The sequence below is a fragment of the Phycodurus eques genome, chromosome 4 (genome assembly GCF_024500275.1).
Source record: "Phycodurus eques isolate BA_2022a chromosome 4, UOR_Pequ_1.1, whole genome shotgun sequence".
NCBI lineage: Eukaryota > Metazoa > Chordata > Actinopteri > Syngnathiformes > Syngnathidae > Phycodurus > Phycodurus eques.
Genome location: NC_084528.1, coordinates 30,399,047 through 30,417,338, shown reverse-complemented (window position 1 = coordinate 30,417,338; position 18,292 = coordinate 30,399,047). Strand labels below are relative to the sequence as shown.

General features: G+C 41.1%; 1 protein-coding gene across 1 annotated transcript in view; it reads right to left on the bottom strand.

The window, feature by feature from the left end:
* Positions 1–5,899: 5,899 nt before the first annotated feature.
* cdkal1 (CDK5 regulatory subunit associated protein 1-like 1) overlaps positions 5,900–18,292 on the bottom strand; it is a 212,621-nt gene continuing 200,228 nt past the window's right edge. The window contains 1 exon segment of the mRNA XM_061675218.1: positions 5,900–6,715. Within this exon segment, the coding sequence (XP_061531202.1) occupies positions 6,557–6,715 (159 nt within the window). The 3' untranslated portion in view covers positions 5,900–6,556.

Sequence of the window (18,292 nt, the reverse complement as noted above, 5' to 3'; positions counted from 1 at the left end):
CGCACAAGCGCTCCAAAACAGAATGGGCACGTCAGCCCGACTCTCCAATGGCGCCAATCGCTCCCTTGCGCACCGTAAATGCCCAGTTTCGGTGTGCGTGTGTGTAGATAAAATCCAGCAATCACTCAATGCAGGCATAAAGGTCCATCAAACCAAACACTAGGTTGAACTTAAGGACTCATGGACTTGTGCACATACACACTCAGTCACTCACACACATTAGGAATGGATATTCCTGCCAAGTAATTTTCCCCTCTGTTCCAGAAGGCATTGGTGTGCACTGACGAGCCGATAGAAAAGCAAAGCGGAGGGAGATGAGGAAAGGGCGGAAGGGGCGCATGTGTGGATTTGGGTGTTTAGTAGGCGGGAGGTGGCGACAGAATGCAACAAAGCATGTTGGGCCCCAAAATTGCAAAAATTAATTGGTCACACTCATGTGGGCCAGCTTGCTTCTGGCAATCTCACTGATGCCCGCAGTTGTTGGGATTGAAGGCAAGGAACGTGCCTTTTCATGACATTGAACGCAACGCTTCAGTGAAAACATTTTTACTTATAATCACTCTTTAAAGTGCAGTTTACATTTCAAGACTGTTTTCTTTTTTTTTTTAAATCGTAGAAGCACACAGTTTGAAGTCTATTGTCAGCTGTGTTGAGTCAATTGGGTTGAAACTTCCACATCATGCTTGAGTAAAATGTCTGTCGATTAGACGTAAATTGTCTTCTCAAGCCTCCAAAGTTGCTCAGAACTTCAGAGCTTGAATTGCTGTGAGTGATGCATGATATCATATGATAAACTGTTGTAATCTCCGTTAAATGAGCATCCAGAGGATTACCACCACAAGTATGTTTTCCTTTTTCTTTTGAAACTCATCTCGCAAGCACAAGCAGTAATCTCCTCCTGCACATTTCTTTTCACATTGCACATCACGTTATAACGTGATACTGAACTTTTTTCAAATTTATTTTCTGTTGCCCCAGCAATACACTTCTGTAATAAACAATTTCACAAAACAAATGGTTCTTCGCTACTCAAGACGCTACAGCAAATGAAAGGACCTCGCTAATGCTTTGAACATGGCAATTATTCCACAGTTCGAGACATAAAAATGACGTTTCTCCCCAAAATCGACTTAATAATACTTTTAGGTTTGTTTTCTGAGGACATATTTGAATTTCAGCCAGATCTTGGCCCGCCTACATTTAAGGTGAAAACCTGCGCCAGGCAGCTGAAGTCAGCGACTGAGGAAGAGGAAATTTCTTTACTTAATTAGTCAATGTTCTGCGGCACAATTGTCACCTACATTGAATGTCTGGATGTTTTTTGTTTTTTTTTTTAAAGTAAAAAGTGAAAACAGTGAGGTTAGATAGATTTGAGTAGGCTTGTTTTGTTAAAATTGATTGCTGTAATCTGCTTCATTGCAGTAGGAAGATCATCATTTTGGGGGGCTGTTGTGTTGATGTGAGTGTGCAACAGTAACAATAGCAATTTAAGATATAATAGAAACTTGAACAAGACGGTATTTGGAAACTCAAGCAAGATCATTATTATTATTCTTTTTTTAAATGTCCTAAAAAGTTGTCATTTTGGAGTTGGGGGGATTCTGCCTGACAGCGTCGATATAGAACATATGAGTAAATACTGCCAATTTATAGTATAGTACATTCCTTTGTCCACGCGGCAACCATGCGGCAACTTTGGTCTCCAGTTCCGTCGCTGGCGTCGCACCAAGACACAACGGCGTATCGATTTTGGCTATGTAAAAGGGGCGTTCCCAGGGCAATTAAGCTATTTACTGATTGCTCCCAAATGGATTGATATTAGTGGGAATGTCTCACAGTTTCATTTTCCTGAAGGAAAAAAAAAAACAAAAACAGTCCATATAGAGAACTTGTTATTGAAATATAGGCCATCTGGACACTATAGGTCCTTTAAAACTCATTCACTGCCAGTCCTCCATGAATAGCCATCAAGGGCAGTGAATTAAGCACGTCACACACATACACACACAACACACACAGGCACACAGTGTGTCTGAGGGCTACAAATATCTCTCTCCTTCAAAGACGTACACATAATGTATACAGAAAGATATCCGTAAAGCTCCGACAGTTCATATAAAACGAAGTGAGGAAAAAAACTGTTTTTTTAATGGATTACTTCTGAAGAACTTTTGCTTTGAACAACAGCAACTGGAGGAGCCAAATTGGGCTTCAGCAGGAAAACATCAACGTTCTAATTATTTCAATGCTTCCTCTCAACAATCACAATGATTGACTGCCTCAAACGTAAAACCTTTAACAAGACTGGTTTCAAGTGAACGATAGCTTTCATATAAATCCTCGGTTTGTATTTCTGTTTTTGGCTTGCACCAAAAACAAAACAAAACTAAACATTGAAGATCTCTTCTGTTGAAAACGAAAGGCATTCATGAAGGAGCGGAATAAATGACAATGATCACACACCGAGCCGTGCAAATGTGTCGTAAATGTCGTGAAATGTTCCCTCATACTAAATGTGGACAAGCAGGAGCTATACAATAATCCAAGTGGTAAATGCGAGCACAAATGAAAAGGTCACAGTCGGTCGGCGATGGAGGTTAATGCACAACTTGGTAGATCTACTGGAGATCAGTGTTCCCCCACCTTCTTTGCACCGCGGACCTGTTAGGAGTCGGCAATTTTTCTCACGAACCGGCTGTGGTGGCTTGCGCGCATACATATTACATATGTATACACACACACACACACACACACACACACACACACACACACACACATACATACATATATACATACATATACACACACATGCACACGCTTGCCTCGCTTCTGCTTCCTCCTTCGCCGTGCGTGGCGCGTCCACTGTGAGCGAGATGCAGGAGTGGGGGTCGGAGTTATTGTAGGCAGCCAGACCAGACTGCAGTTCCGTAGCTCCTCAATGAGAGTAGACTTTTAACTCCGTAAAAGTAGTTCTGCCTGTGTCGAGCAGCACCCTACGACTGTATCTGTATCAGAGCGGACTTGGTGCGTGGGAGTTAACTCTTGCGATAAACCCGTGTTTTAAGTAGGACTCCTGATATCGTTCAAAAGAACAAATCTTTTCAGTAAACGTAACGAGCTGAATTAGTTTATGAAATGATTTCGTTCTTTGAGCTCCGCCGCCTTCAGTCAATCAGTCTTCAATCAACCTACCATGCATGTTTTTTTGGGGGGATGTGGGAGGAAACAGGAGTGCCCGGAGAAAACCCACGCAGACACAAGGAGAACATGCAAACTCCACACTGGCGGGGACGGGGATTGAACCCCAGTCCTCAGAACTGTGAGGCAGAAGCTCTAACCAGTGGTCCACCGTGCCGCCCAAGTGTTAGAAATGACATCAAATTCGGGTTCTCTTCCAATCTTCCTACAAATTAATACTGTGTTGTTGTAATGTGTGTGCTTCAAATTTGGCACCTTGATTGTAGTTTTTGCCACAGCAACTGTGTAACACGACCCTAGCTAGTAAATGAAAGAGACAATGTCCACATTTCCACGTGATTAGCACACGATGCGCACTGACAGAAGCAAACACGTGCGTTGCATCGTCTTGACTGGAAAGCTTCTTGAATTCACACGAAACGGGCATCTCAGCGGCGATGACAAATTGGCGACAGCTGCGAGTGAGAAAGAAGTCAGAAAGTCTTGTTTTTATGAGAAACTACTGAAGGGAGTGATGCAAAGTGAATAACGATCTCCTCTCTCCAGGTCCCGCCTCCATATTTCATGCTAAGGGATGATGTACCAACATAAAGGGTGTCACAGCATCCATATTTCATAGGAGAACAATGCAGTGAAACGGACACACACAGCTGAAATGTGCTTACAAAGCATCAAAAGAACTGTCACACACTATGGATGGCTGCAGAATAATATAGGGGCGACGCTGGATGGATGTAAGGAGCTTCATGGCGACACGCATCATTTGATCGCCTAATACAAAGCTACACTTAGTGTGTGTGTGTACGACGCGCATCATTTGATCGGTTAATAAAAAGCTTTAGCGCTTGCGTTAGTGTGCAACTTGGCACGCATCATTTGTCCATATGATACAAAAGTTGCACTTTGTGTATGCTATGTGTTTATTTGGAAAAGCCGTGACACACGCATACGTGCGTGTGTGTGTGTTTGGCGAACGCATGACACGCATCATTTACTGAGATAATACAAAGCTAGCGTGTGAAGGCACCAAACTGTTGCTATATCAAATAACAGGCTTTCTGAATGGAGAACTGAAGGATTCTGGCTATTTGGAAACGCACACACACACACACACACACACACACACACACACGTATGTACACTATCTATACACTGGCCTTACTCTAAATTAAGCATTTGGGAACCTACAGCCACCACATCAGAAAGGACACACAACTAAACACAGCTGACAGTGAGGGAATCTCACAAACAAGCTGACAGACAGTAGAAACACACACACACAAACACACACACACATGCACAACCACAGAAAGAAAAAGAAAAGGACTGACAAAGACACATGCCGGTGCACTGCGCTATAAATTGAGGGCATAGATTATTGTGTGTGAGATTTCAGAGACCATGCTGGGATGGCAGCACCTTAAACCGGGAAGAGATTAGAAAGGGAGACTGTGTGTGCGTCTGCACGTGTACGTGTGTGTTTGTGAGAGATGGAGCAAAAGACAGAAAAATACCGGCTGCAGTAAAGACTCAGGAGACGACGCTTTTGCGGTAATTCTATCGGAGCTCGTTCAGACTCTCTAACCCTCAGAGGTATATGTGTTCGCACCACAGTTTGCTAGTAAATCATACCAAAAGTTAGAGAGCATCACATCTCATTTTCCAGCAGCGTGAACAAACTCGACGCACGTGTGCACTTCTTAGTGACAAAGCCTTTTGCAAACATGCTCAACATATAGCATGCTGTATTCTGCCGTACTCCGGGAGCAGTGTGAATATTATTTTATTCAAATGAATCAACAAAAAATAAGATTTTTCAAATAGTAAGCAAAAAAGTCAATTATCCACTAATGACACTACATTACTTGATTGAGAATAATTTTTGTAAGATCAGGTTACATGAAGTCAGTGTTGATTCATTACATTTAGAATTGCACAGAACACTGCAGTAGCATTTTGGTGCAACAACAGTTAAAATAAATACAAAAATAAAAAGTCAGTTTGACGGAATGTGCTAAATTTCTAGTTTTAATCTGATAAATTTGACTTCCACATTCGGCTAAACAAAGCAATTTCTTCCCATTTAGTTCAATGGCGCAGTCCTATGAAGGCATGTGTGTCCTCTTTTTAAATCCTATTACACACTGGGCCTTATTATTATTATTTTTACAGTATTATAGAAGAGCAGCGTAGGTACGTAGTCAGTAGCTCATTTATTTTATTATTGATTGTCTTCTTCTTTTTGTGTCTTATAAAAATAAGACACAAAAAGAAGACACATCCTGCACCTTCATCGGGCTCTGAAGTGGAAGGGATTGCTTCGGTTTGTTTTGGTGAACGTGAAAGTGAAAAAAACAGTTAAAACATTTAACTTATGACTATTAATGTGAACTTTACCACGTTAAAACATGAACTTTGTCACATTATAATGTGACACTGAACATTTTTTTTTTCTGTTGTGGCAGCAATACGCTTCCGTAGAACACATTTTGTTACCACTCAATTTTTTTTCCCAGTCTGCGAAAGTTTTCCTCCGCAGTATTTCATTTTTCTTACTTTTGATGTTTGAGAACAAACAATGCATTTGATTCCCACATTGTGAAAAACAGATTTTTAGTTTTAGTAGTTTTCAAGGCTGTGGGAAATCAAAGCTGAAGAGAAATGGCCAGCAGATTGCATCAGTTATGACTAACAGCCCACCTCATTTTACTGTTGTTGTTGTTGTTTCTTTGCGTCTATAAATGTCAACAGTCTGCGTCTGTATTTAATGAGGATGGGGTTAATGATGAGAAACAATTTGACAATGTCGACCACACTGGTTTGTTAAAATGGTTTCATTATGTAGCGCATTCATAAAAATGCCAAATGACAACTGATGTTTAATGAGAGAATTACATGTTTCCAAGAAATAAACTGTTAGACTCTTTACTGTGAAAATTCAAACACAGTATCGGCGTTTGGACTACAGCTCATTAACTTGGTGTAGAAACCTGAGCGTGAGTCTAGAAGTCCACAAGCAGCACACGGGCAAACGTAGCTGTCGACCACGAGGAGGTCACTTGAGTGTTCCATCAAGACGATTGAAGAACAGCACTTCAGGATGGAGACAGTTTGTACTGAAAGAAAAACGTTTATTCGCTTTTAACACAATGACTCAAATAATGGCCAAATGAAGTGAGATTAAAAGAAAAAAAATAATCCAAAGGAGGTGTCCTTTGCCCTCTTTGAGTGCACATAGCACAGAAAGAAACGGGTAGGAGAATTTGATGATGTCGCTCCCATTCATGCTGTTAAGACCCCAATTATGTCGCCGTCCTCTCCCTGGTTACGACTCGTCTTCCGGCGTACGCTTGCGCCGCTAATAGATCCTCTCCACAATAAAAGCCAGTAAGGCAGCCGCCAGCGTCAGTCCGACACCTAGCCTCTTCAATAGCTCTCGGTCCACACTGTAAGACCCCGTCAACAAAAGAGAGGAAGACATAGAAGAGGCACCTTGGACACCATTTGCCATCTGCACCTGTAAAAGGAAACACACAAAGAGAGAAGGGGGGGAAAAAAAGAAGCTTTTCAACATCATCATCTTCAAGAAAAGATAATTAATTTCTCCACAATGAAGTGGAGGGTCGGTCCGCTCAAGAGTTTGCAGTTGGAATAAAGTTGACTCGAGTGTCGGCGTGACAGCCGGCTGCAGGAGTTCTACATCACACACGAGAGAAACTAGTTTGGTGGAAAGTTCTAATCAGCACATACGGTAAAATCGGAACTAGGGCCGTACCGATTAATCGGCTGACATTAGCCCTTTTCAAATTGGCAAAAAGGGGCTGATTCTTTAGCGGATTTTAATTTACTTTTAACACACTAACACATTATAACATGAGACAAAAAAAATAATCCATCTGATATTTGTTCATTCTGTTGTAATGGTAACAAATTCTAAACGATGAAGTATTGTCAAACAGTCTAACGTTCCGCCTGCGAGTCATATCTTTATTGTTTATATTTAGTGTTAAGGGACCAAAAAATAAGTTATTTTATTCGTTATATATGTCTAAAATTAATTAGCCGATTAATTGTTATCGTAATTTTAATCAACCAAATAGTGTAATTGGTCTAAACAAATGCTATATTTTTTTCATTAGACTAAATAATTTGACCTTTAGAAAAACATGCACCAGTGTTGACTGCTTTTAGGCCCAGTAAATGTTAGAATTGTTGTCATTTCAGTGTTTTCTTCACCTGCTGTCTACCTCCGTCTGCTGCCTCTCGGCGACGCCGTTTAATTTGAGAATAACTAACATGATAATGAACCAAATCGGATACCGTGTAGATGAACGCATTCATGTCAAAACAGCTGTTATTTTATGAATAAATGAAGAACATAAGTGATCATAATTAAACCACGAAGCTGTACGGCAGTTTGGCGGTAATCAAATTATTCCTAGGCGCCCGTGTGCTGAATTAGAGTTGATGTCGACAATGAGCCGTGATGGGACGTGTGAAAAGATAAATGTGAGGAAGACAAAGTAATACAAGATTGATTTTTAGGTTAAGTTGCTTTGCTATCAGTTGTTGCTGCTAGTGTGGAAAATTCAAAAGGCGTACGGTGCCTCTGGCCCAAAATTGGGGAATATTTTGATGTTTGTTACTGAAATGGAGAAATAGTAAGTATATTTTATTTTTAGTTGAAGCAAGCTGGTTCAGGCTTAGGCTATTGATCACTAAATAAATATGGAATGCTAAACGATGCGATGTGTCAATTTGAGCGTTGGTCACGTTCGAGGAGAGAATCTGTGAAAATGGATCGGGATGACCTTGAGGTGGTTACTGCACATCTCCTCCTGCCCGACTGTTGATAAAAAGCCTTATCACCGCCCAGATGGATTATGTAGAGGGATATTGAGCAATTGATCTGCGGCTTTCTTGAAAAACCTTTCATCAAAGTTCACTCGGGACAACAACGTCATGAGCTTTACCAACAAAGTGCATCGACTTATTCGCTCCCTTCACACTTTGCACCTCAACCGTCAAATCTTTCGTGATGATCATCGAACGCACGTGCCTTTCGTCTTTGCATGTTTCTTCAACTTGAAGAAATATTTTCCTTCACTGTCTGGTGTATCTTTACAAAGTCACATCAAAAAGCATATGACAAAACTCCCAAAGTTGTGAATGCACGTAACTTCTTGGCCAAGCAACTACAATTGTAACCTCTGAGAACCAACAATTTCGCATATGGACAAAGTGTTATGTGGACGCCCACACGTGTTGCATGCACATGACTGTGTGAGCAGCTGCACAGCATCGGTCCAACACGCTCCCATCCTCCAGTCTTTGCAACTATCTCCTAGCGTTGTCTCATTCACAATCTCCTCTGTTGCCGCACACAAAGCTGCAGGGATACAATAACCGCCAACGCCTACGTGACACATCCGCACGTCACTTTCCAGTGGTGGTGGACAATAGCGCTATAAGTGCAAGTCAAATTTGGTTCATGTTAGGCTCACTGCAAAGTTGGATTACCTGATGGTGAAACTAAAACTTGTTTTGTTGTTGTTGCTACAGATGCTCAAAAGACAATAAGAACGCTTTTTGCTCGAGGACATGATGGTAGTCGTTAGGGGTGTAACGGTTCACAGAATTCGCGGTTCGGTACCCACCTGGGTTTTGGGGTCATGGTTCCATACGAGTTCGGTACCACAGGAAAAAGCAACAAAAAGTCACAAATTCATAATTCTGAGATTCTTTTATTTTCAGCAGACAGAAGTGTAAGCAGTAGAACATGTAGAACTACCCGAGTTAACTTTGAATAAGCAGCAGAGTCTTTATGCACCACTTACAGGTAAGCTTAATTGTTTCTCTTTCTTTCTTTAACGAGGTAAGGCAATTGAGGACAGTGTCTCATTTACAAATCCAATCTGACTGCAGACAGCAGGGCAAAACAAGGCAAAATAAAAGCAAGTACAAATAAATGCAATAAAAACAAATACATAGACAACAAATTGTACTATGTGTTATGGCTACATATTTCTATAAAACATTACATTACACAATAGCATATGATGAACAAAAGTTTCATCAACTAGAAACAGGCGTGGCGATCATATACAATATCGCTCAATAACTTCTTAAACGATGATATCGGAATGAATGAGGTGAGTTCAGGTTTAAAACGTCTACATTTTCAGTCATCAGGGAACCTGCTGTTGACAAAACCCTTTCGTTGGGCACTGAGGTGGCAGGTACAGCCAGGTAAAAAATGGTGAAACTGTGAATACAAAAAACAACAGCCCTGCTTTTCTTTTCTTTTGCCTGTCTGATTTCAGATCTAGAGGCTTCTTAAAAACATTGGGGATAAATTGTTGGACTCACGTTTTGTTTTGTCTTGCTCCGTGACTGGCTTATCTGGATGATGGCGTCTAATATGCAGTATAGCATGTTGGAGGCGTGTCCACAGACAGACCGCACAGCTACCGAACAACGCCGACACGCTGTCCTCGTCCTATTCGCCTCTCCAACGCCATCGCTGTTGTACTCGACAGGAAACCCAAAATTTTCCCAAACAGCCGAATTGAATTGAATGCCGTCTGTCAGCTGAATTTGCCAGGACGCCAACTTCTCTTCTTCTGGTGCTTTGATTAATGCCGGTCGTCAGTTGAAGGCGCATTACCGCCACTTGGTTTGAAGTGCAGATAAGGCAATGAACTCACAGCGTATTCGTGAGTGCGATTGCATGCACCAAACAGTGGCGGTTCGGGATGAATTCAAATACTGTTACACCCCTAGTAGTCGTGTAATCCTTGTTACCATGTACAGTGAACATCTTGAGTGCTCATAATCTGAGGTAGAGAGGGACATTTAATAATGAAATTGGAGACCAGAGCAAAGGAAACAGACAGACGAACCATCATCTATCAATGGTGTCAGGCCCAAGTGCACTACCACCTTCTTCTCTATCCGTCTCTTTAACTGTCTCTCTGCAGGTGTCATTTAACAACGGGGTGCCAGGATAGCGAGTGAACAGTGCCATCTAAAATCTATTACTAGTTGGGGCGGATAAGTGGCAGTGGGTGCATGTCAGCACAGTGGGAGGAGAGGAAAGTGGAGAAAAGTACAGTGAAAAATGGAGAGAATGCCGTCGGAAAAGATACGCTTTTGTGTGACATTTCACCACCAGGTGCGCAAGCAGACGTCTGGGCAGCGTAATGTTGCTCTCTCTGCTCCCAGCGGGGGGACAGAGCCAACATAATCATCCAGAAAATCATTGAACAGTGGACTGGTACAGGTAAAGGACTGTGAGAGACCAAAATGGTACTTTTGTCTCTCACGACTGCAACTCAACACCAGCATCACAAGAGAAAGAAGAAACAACAATACGCACTGGTCACATTTCTCATTTGATCCTCACCAGCTGTCACCGTCACTCTAGACACAACTCAATCTGTGTGTGTAAAAAGATACGACGTACAAGAGTAGGCTATCAAAAACCACAAGGAGCTGCAGTTCAATCTATTAAAATGGACAAAGGGCCACAAAACAAAACAAAATATTTAAAGACACGGTAAAGACAATTTTACCGTTTGTGTCCTTTTTTAGTTTCTAAATACATTATAAACATTTGAAAATCATTTCTGAAAACGTGCTACGACGGAGACCAATGTCGTACCGAACTGTGGAGATAAATCAGTTTTTCAACATTTAAGTTTTCCTGATTTTTTCGGGGCGTGGCTGAAACCGCGACCGATAACGTACTTCGGCATCCGGTATGAGTGGGCCTACGCCAGATCGGAAGACATCGCGTCACATGTAAACAGTTGACGTGAGATCTTCAATCGGATTGATTTTAATCGGAACGCCTCGGGATGCCCCCGAAAGAGCTGGAAGAAGTGGCTGAGGAGAGGGACGTGTGGGCGTCCCTGCTAAAGCTACTGCCCCCGCGACCCGACCTCCGATAAGTGGTAGAAAACGGATGGATGGATTTTAATCGGAATGAAACAAAAAAAAAAGTCTGCAATGTCAACCCGGCTAATATCGTCGCTGTGCCTTTTCTGGAAATCACTTTCTACAGGCTTCTGATTGGCTAAAACTTCCTCACAGTAACAGTACCACCAGATGATTTGAGATGCACCTTGCATCTTGCAATTCGCTGGCATCGGGCTGAAACCTTCAATGTCCAAATTCGGTACTTTTAATATTTTTTCACAATTCGATACTATTGATCAATCCCCATTTGGGTCATTTGGGTACGTTATTCTTTCAAATTATTGATCCGTTTAAAGTGTTGCAAATGGCTTGCTCTCTTTGACGTTGCGATGTTAATGGTTCAACAAACAGCATTTTTTGGGGCTTGATGTTTTGGACATGCGAGGTTTCCGCCTAGCATCAGCAATTTGATGTTGATTTTTTTTTTTTTTTTTTTTTTACTTAAAACAAAAAAGGTTCAGAGTCCATGTCCATAATTTTACAGTGGGATTGGCTTCCCAGCCCTCCAAAACATCAAGAGATTAGTGTCAACAAATCTGTTTTGCCTCAGGTGCGTAATTTACAAATTCATAACTAATCAAGAGCACATTCCTTTCAATGCAGATTAGTCACATTGCCTTTGATTATTGAAAAGGCAAGGCTAAGCTTTCATTTGCACAAAGCACACATTTGTCCATTTGAAAAAAAAAATCTATTTCAAAAAGGCTCCTTTGTACAATTAGCACAACCACAAGCGAGCATACAGATGGACTGCAGAAAAATGTTTTACGGTCGCCTCCGTAAAATACAGTGAATCCCATTTGTGTAATTGCGGCCCATGCAAACACATGTCGGGCACATGACGGCCACTATAACAGAGAGGAAATGTAGCAGATGCTTTACGCACTGGAGTAAAGCGTACTGACCTGAGTTACGATTACTTTCAAGACATCCTGTTTGGAGATGCACACACATATGGCTAGTTGGATAAGACTGAAAACCTGCTTGCTAGTCTACTTGCACACAAGTCAGGAACAATAACAGCTACTTTTCTATGTCCTGTTACTCCAGCTGTTGCGTCGTTCCAAGCAAGCACATCTGACTTCCAGTAACTAGTGAGTAAAAGATATTTGCCACTAATCTTAAGAGTGTCTGTGCTGATTAGGTCGCAAGGTTGTTTAGGGCCTGAGATCTCATGGGGCAATCACATTTCTCAGGTGGATCTCAGAAAGCTGGAACAACATTTAGACAGTTACGACAACATGTTGCAAGGCCACTAGGCGTTTCTGGCGCCTGGTTTGGGTACTCGATGAGAAGCAATCAGGCACACTGTAGCTCCTGCCAACTCCTCAAAGGCAGTCATCGAACTTTCAGAGCAACCATTTCTTTTGGATGCTGTTTGTTGGACACCAACACAGCCTGATTCCACAGACTACCAGGCTTTGACCTTTAATTCATTACATCATGAAATCCCTACTTTAAATACAACAGTATGAGGGGCTCCATTTAATCTAAAAGCTGACAATGAAGACTGTGTGATAAAAACGTAAGACTGTCCCAATTGGAAAAATATACTCTTCTTCTGTGTTTCTTTTTAGAGGCTATACTGCTCCTTATTTCCAATTTCAAGTAACAAGTAAATACAATATTACCTTTCTTGTACACAGTCACTCTACAAAACCTGCTAATATAAGTGACTAATATAAATGTTGCAAGCATACCGCCATATACCTGACTCTGTAGTTTTAACTCTAAAAACTAGAAAGAAAAAGCTGATGACTTAATGACTTAAGATCGTTTTTGAGCAATTGATGGCTGTGTTCTTTGTGATTTATATATATTGCTCATCTTTTGGTTCAAAGGCAAACGTGTAGAAAGGGGCATATAAAGCATCTTGATGTAAAATAAACAAGAGAGGATGAAACCATGTAATGCCAGTTGGCATATTTGGTTAAAATACTGAAAAGCAGATATGACTAATATTTTGATGGCGTAATAAAATTCTCTATGATTAGAATTTTGGTTCCTCAAAGCACAGGCCATGTAATACAATCTGACATACCAAATGAAATGCTTGAAATAGCTACGCCTGCTGTTTTGAAGACAAAACAAAGTATTTGCTGTGAGAGAAAACAGACAGACAGGCCAACCGCAACCTTGCGACATTTCAAAGAAAAAAAAAAAGTTTAAAAATAGATTAGCAAGCAGTAACTGTGTGTTTTGATTGTTTGCTGTTGTTTGACAACACATGCGACGTGTGACATCAAGCATCGACCTTGAGTTGTATATAAACAGACAGAGCTGCGCAAAAGCGACAAGTTGAGTGGTATTTTTGTATCGAGCAAGTGTGTCATTTTCCTAAAGATTGCGTTTACAGCCAGTGATTTGTTCATATAGCCTGGAGCTAGTATCTATCTGGAAGGCACACCATGGGGTGGCGGTCGCGTTAGAATGGGCGAGTCTTTTTCATGTTAGCGCGTCAAAATAATAGAAACTCCTCTCAAGAAGACACACTGCAGTTATACACAACTGCAAACTAGAACACTAACAACAAAAATTTTTCAATGGACACCTTTCAGACAGACTTAATCAAATTTGAGCTCGTTATATTGTACAGGTGTACCTCATGTTATGGTTACTAAGTGTGTCACATGTACGCAAAGGGAAGAATGTGAATTTTTACATGAACTTTCGATTGAAGGATGATGCAAACTGCTAGCAATCACCCACTTGATGCAACAAGACAAAGACGACCAAATGGCGCAAACTAAGTGGAAAAACATCCACACTCAACTGCTTGTTTGAACTCTGTAGCAGAGAAACAAACAAAGCAAAACAAAAAAACAAATGTATGGTATTGGTGAGAAATAAACAGGTCATTTGATAAGCCATTTGTTTAACAAAAGCTACAATCAAACAAAAAGACTGTCCGTGAAGAAAGGAAAGGCCAGACAAAGGTAATAGCCCAACATATTTCTTCAGTCATTTAAAAGTTATTAGCTTTTTTGCTGTCTTCTTTTTATGTTGTATGTTATACAAACTGTCAATTTGCTGCCTTGTGGACGGACGGGAGCTGTTTTCTCTCCTCTCATCCATTCTCTTGCTCTCCTTGAGAAAGTATGCGGTGAAAAGACCTGATTATTATTAGATGGCACTCACGCTGCCTTTGCTGTCCCCTGATCTCTCCATCTACCACGCTCTCTTTCTTTCTTGCTTCAGTATTTTTTGTCTCCTCCATCATTTCATTTCATCTGAGGATGAGGACTGGTGAAGATACTTTCTCATTTTTTTCTCCTTTACCACGCTGTTGAGTGCTTTTTCTGCTATTGTGTCCCACTAAAAGACTCATTACTGTCCTCCCCCTTTCCACGGGAAAGTGCTGTTTGTGTGATTTAAGGGTTGACAGACGGCTAAGAGGGAGACAGAGAACAAAGGCTAAATTTTCAGGTGCTGTTGTCGCTCTGAAACCTTGGTTTTTCCAGTGGGATGAAAAAGCAAAAACACCTTTTCATACACATCCCATAGTAACCTTTGCTGGAATAATAGAATAAATCCAACTCTTTTCACATTCAAAATGACTCAAATATTTTCCGTAATGAGGGCAAATGTGGTGTCTGCTTAGCAATCTGAGAACCGTTGAGAAGAGATGTTGCATATATTTAGTTTAAACTGAAATAGATAAACCTCTTTGACAATATTCTGGACTAGAATCAAGCAAAAGAGGTGAGCACTTTATTGTCAACCACTTTTGCATGGTAAGGAATTACAATTCTCTGTGTGTTATGCATACCCTCTACCTAGTGTTGCGGTTGATTAAAACAAAACCAAAAAAGAGATCAACATCCTTTGAGAAGTAAGCCATAACAGACGGTGTGTTTTAGTTGTAAGGAGAATGAAAATTGAAGTAAACGATGGCAACCACCAAAGAGACTGAAGTGATGCAGCCGTATATCAGAACTGGACCTCGTGTCCCACATGCTTGTCAAGAAAATCCTACGTAGTTTATGCCACATTCCACATTCCCTTGCTATATCGCCGCTAATCTATTTGTGATCTTGCTACATTGCACATTTCTGTGTTAAATGAACAGATTTTGTGTGTGTTGACATATATTTACAGTGTTTAAAAAGTATGTTGAAATAAGTTACAATGCAATTATAGCCATGTGTAAGTTGAACAAAAATGTTTTAAATATGTTTTCGAGTGTGTGGAAGGGGTATCTTAAGACTTAAATTTAGACTTAGTTTTTTACATTATCGCGATAAGCGCACATTTTTCGACGTCACTGTCAAAACATAAAAGACTTCGACAAAAGGAAACAGTGGTTTCTCGACTACATAGCTCTTTCCCGTGAAAAGTCCTCAATGCTCAAACCTCGGTCCTCCATTCGCATTTAAAAGACAACTAAGCTGCTCCTCAACATGGCGGCGTCAGAACAACTTCTGAGCTAGGAACGTCGCAATTAAGAAATATGAGATTCAATCTCAGATAAGGCAAACAATGGCTCGTTTGTTTTGTGTTTTTGAAGCCTAGCCTTTCCAAACAGTTTTTGTCGGAGCTTTCTCAGATTGATGTCAGGCTACAAAATCAGTGCATCATCAACTCGCGTATATCCGTTGTATGCATCCAACCTATGTCGCCTGAGATGTTTACATCCACAGATAGACATCCGCTTTTACCGCGATAACATCATAGCCGAGCATCGACCCGGCCGTATTTCCTGAGCACTTGCACGTGTGCATGGAAGCTGGCTGCTGTGCAATCATTTCTCTTTGTGGCTTCAAAATGACAGCTGTCTCACTTTGTTCTACTTTGAAGCGATAGACATGAAAGACCTTGGAAGGTCGATCTGCCTTTCCAATCACTTGGTGCTATCATCGAGCAAACTATCATGCACCTATGATGCATCATACCATCTTACTCCCCCTTTTCTTCTTCTGTTTTTCTTCTGTTCACGGCCAAAAGCCTGCAATTTTAAGATTGCAAGTGGGTGAAAGTGTAATCATTCATTCCTGTCTCACAAGCACGCACGCACACACACACACACACACACACACACACACACACACACCTTAGTGTGTGCTGGATTCAAGCAAACACTGATTGATAACAGATGGTCTTCAGATATGTACCTGTATGGCAGCCAAATGAATGTAAATAGTTGTGTGAGTGCACTAGCATGAGATAGAAAAATAGTGAATCCAGATTAACACATACATGGTACATGACTGGAATTTCCAATGTACCAGAGAAGGCCAAGTTGAGTGGAAGCAGTTTGAAAATGATTTGTATAGCCACTGTGATTGAAGTGTTTTATCGGTAGCATTCCTATTGAGCAACTGTAGAGCATCTGTGAGGGTGGCGCCCTTTGCACAATGGTCATTGCACCGGACAATTGCTATATTCGTCATTCAAACGGCTCTAAGTGCTGGAGGACTCTGCATCTTTTTGCACAATTGTCAAAAAAATTACTAAATAAAGAAAAAGAAAAAGAATTGTACCGGCATTACCAGATAACTAGCAACGCTTTATTGCTCAGTGACTGTTTTTCTCAAATGTCGACGAAGAAGATTGATGTATTTTGGTGGTTTTGTTTAATGTAAAATATATAGATACAATCTGTCATGACACAAATATAACCAAAAAAGGCATCAAACACAACAAAATGAAAGAGGGCACGTGTGGTTGAAATTAATGAGGAAGGGAATGTGTGTTGGATGGGGGTGTAGACTTTATGAGGCAACTTTAAAAGTTCTTTACCACTGAACTTTTCATTGCAGTGACGTTGCTCGGCTTTTCCGTGAAACCCGTCGTACGGTTCCTTATTTCATCCTGCCTTCCGTTTCCCTTTCTCTTTCTCTCTCGATTTGTCTTCCCTCGACTTTACGCCGATCTGATTGGTGAGATCGGTGTCGGCCGATAATTAGCATTTTATGCCGATCGGCTTTCATGTCATAATTCGCCGATCCGATCAAGCTCCGCACAAGACATTTAACTTCGAAAATCCAAAAGCTAGTTTATTTTTAGCCTTGTCACATGTCTTGTGGCGCAGTACTTTAACTATCTGACGGGCAATACAATGTTTTCAATCCTTTCGGTGAAAATACACGTCATCGGTGTGGGACTATTTTTGCGGCGTCTCAGACAAACAATTATTTGTAGTCTGTGCACAACTGAAGTACGTTGTGGGGAACGTCATCTAAATGCTTCAACACAAATTTGATCGGGCACCTGAAGAATGTACACAAGGAGGAGCACGGCGCGTTCAAGCAACGCAGCGTGAAAAAGTATTAAAAAGGAGAAGCCAAACGGACGCAAACTCTGGACAACACCCGTCCATATAGCCGGGACACTGAGAAAGTTAGAGTAAGCGTGTCATTAACAGTATTTATTAAAGTAATTTAATTGCAATAAAGTAATTTAATGAAATGTAATTTAACGTTGTAATGTTGAGCTGACCTAAACTTGTGTCAGTGGCCAATCCTTGAATCCCCCTTAGAGGTCATTGATGTTTTACATTTTGTCTAAAATGCTAGAGAATCATTTTGAGCTGGGATGGGCTCTAGCACGCCCGCGACCCTAGTGAGGATAAGCGATACAGAAAATGGATGGATGGATACAGTACTCAGTATACACAAGTATATACAATAAATGAACAAGTCATGTAAATGGACACATTGCTCCATCTTGTGATCGGATTGGTAATCGGTTATCGTTTTTTTTAAACTCGCTGATCGGTGATCAGCCCCCAAAATCCTGATCGTGTAAAGCCTGGTCTTCCCCATTATCGCTGCGAAACCCTTTGCTTTTGTTCTCTGCCTTCCTTCTCTAGCTGTCTGGCAGTAAAGGTTGATGGAGTGTGAAATTAGAAAGTGTATCATATTCTGCTCTGTGGCTCAATGTCCTGAGCTATAAGCTACAGCTAGTCACAGTGAAAAATAACATGCACTGAAACGGATACATTGATGTGGTGTTTGTGCGTGTCTGTGCAAGTCTGTGCATGTGTACGTGTACGTGTGTGTGTGTGTCAGTTTATCCAGTCATGGTTTATCTTAGATGACTTATCACTGACGCATTGGCTTTTTCTCAGAGGGGGACACAAACATACGTTAACAAGTTGTTTTTATTTGCAACT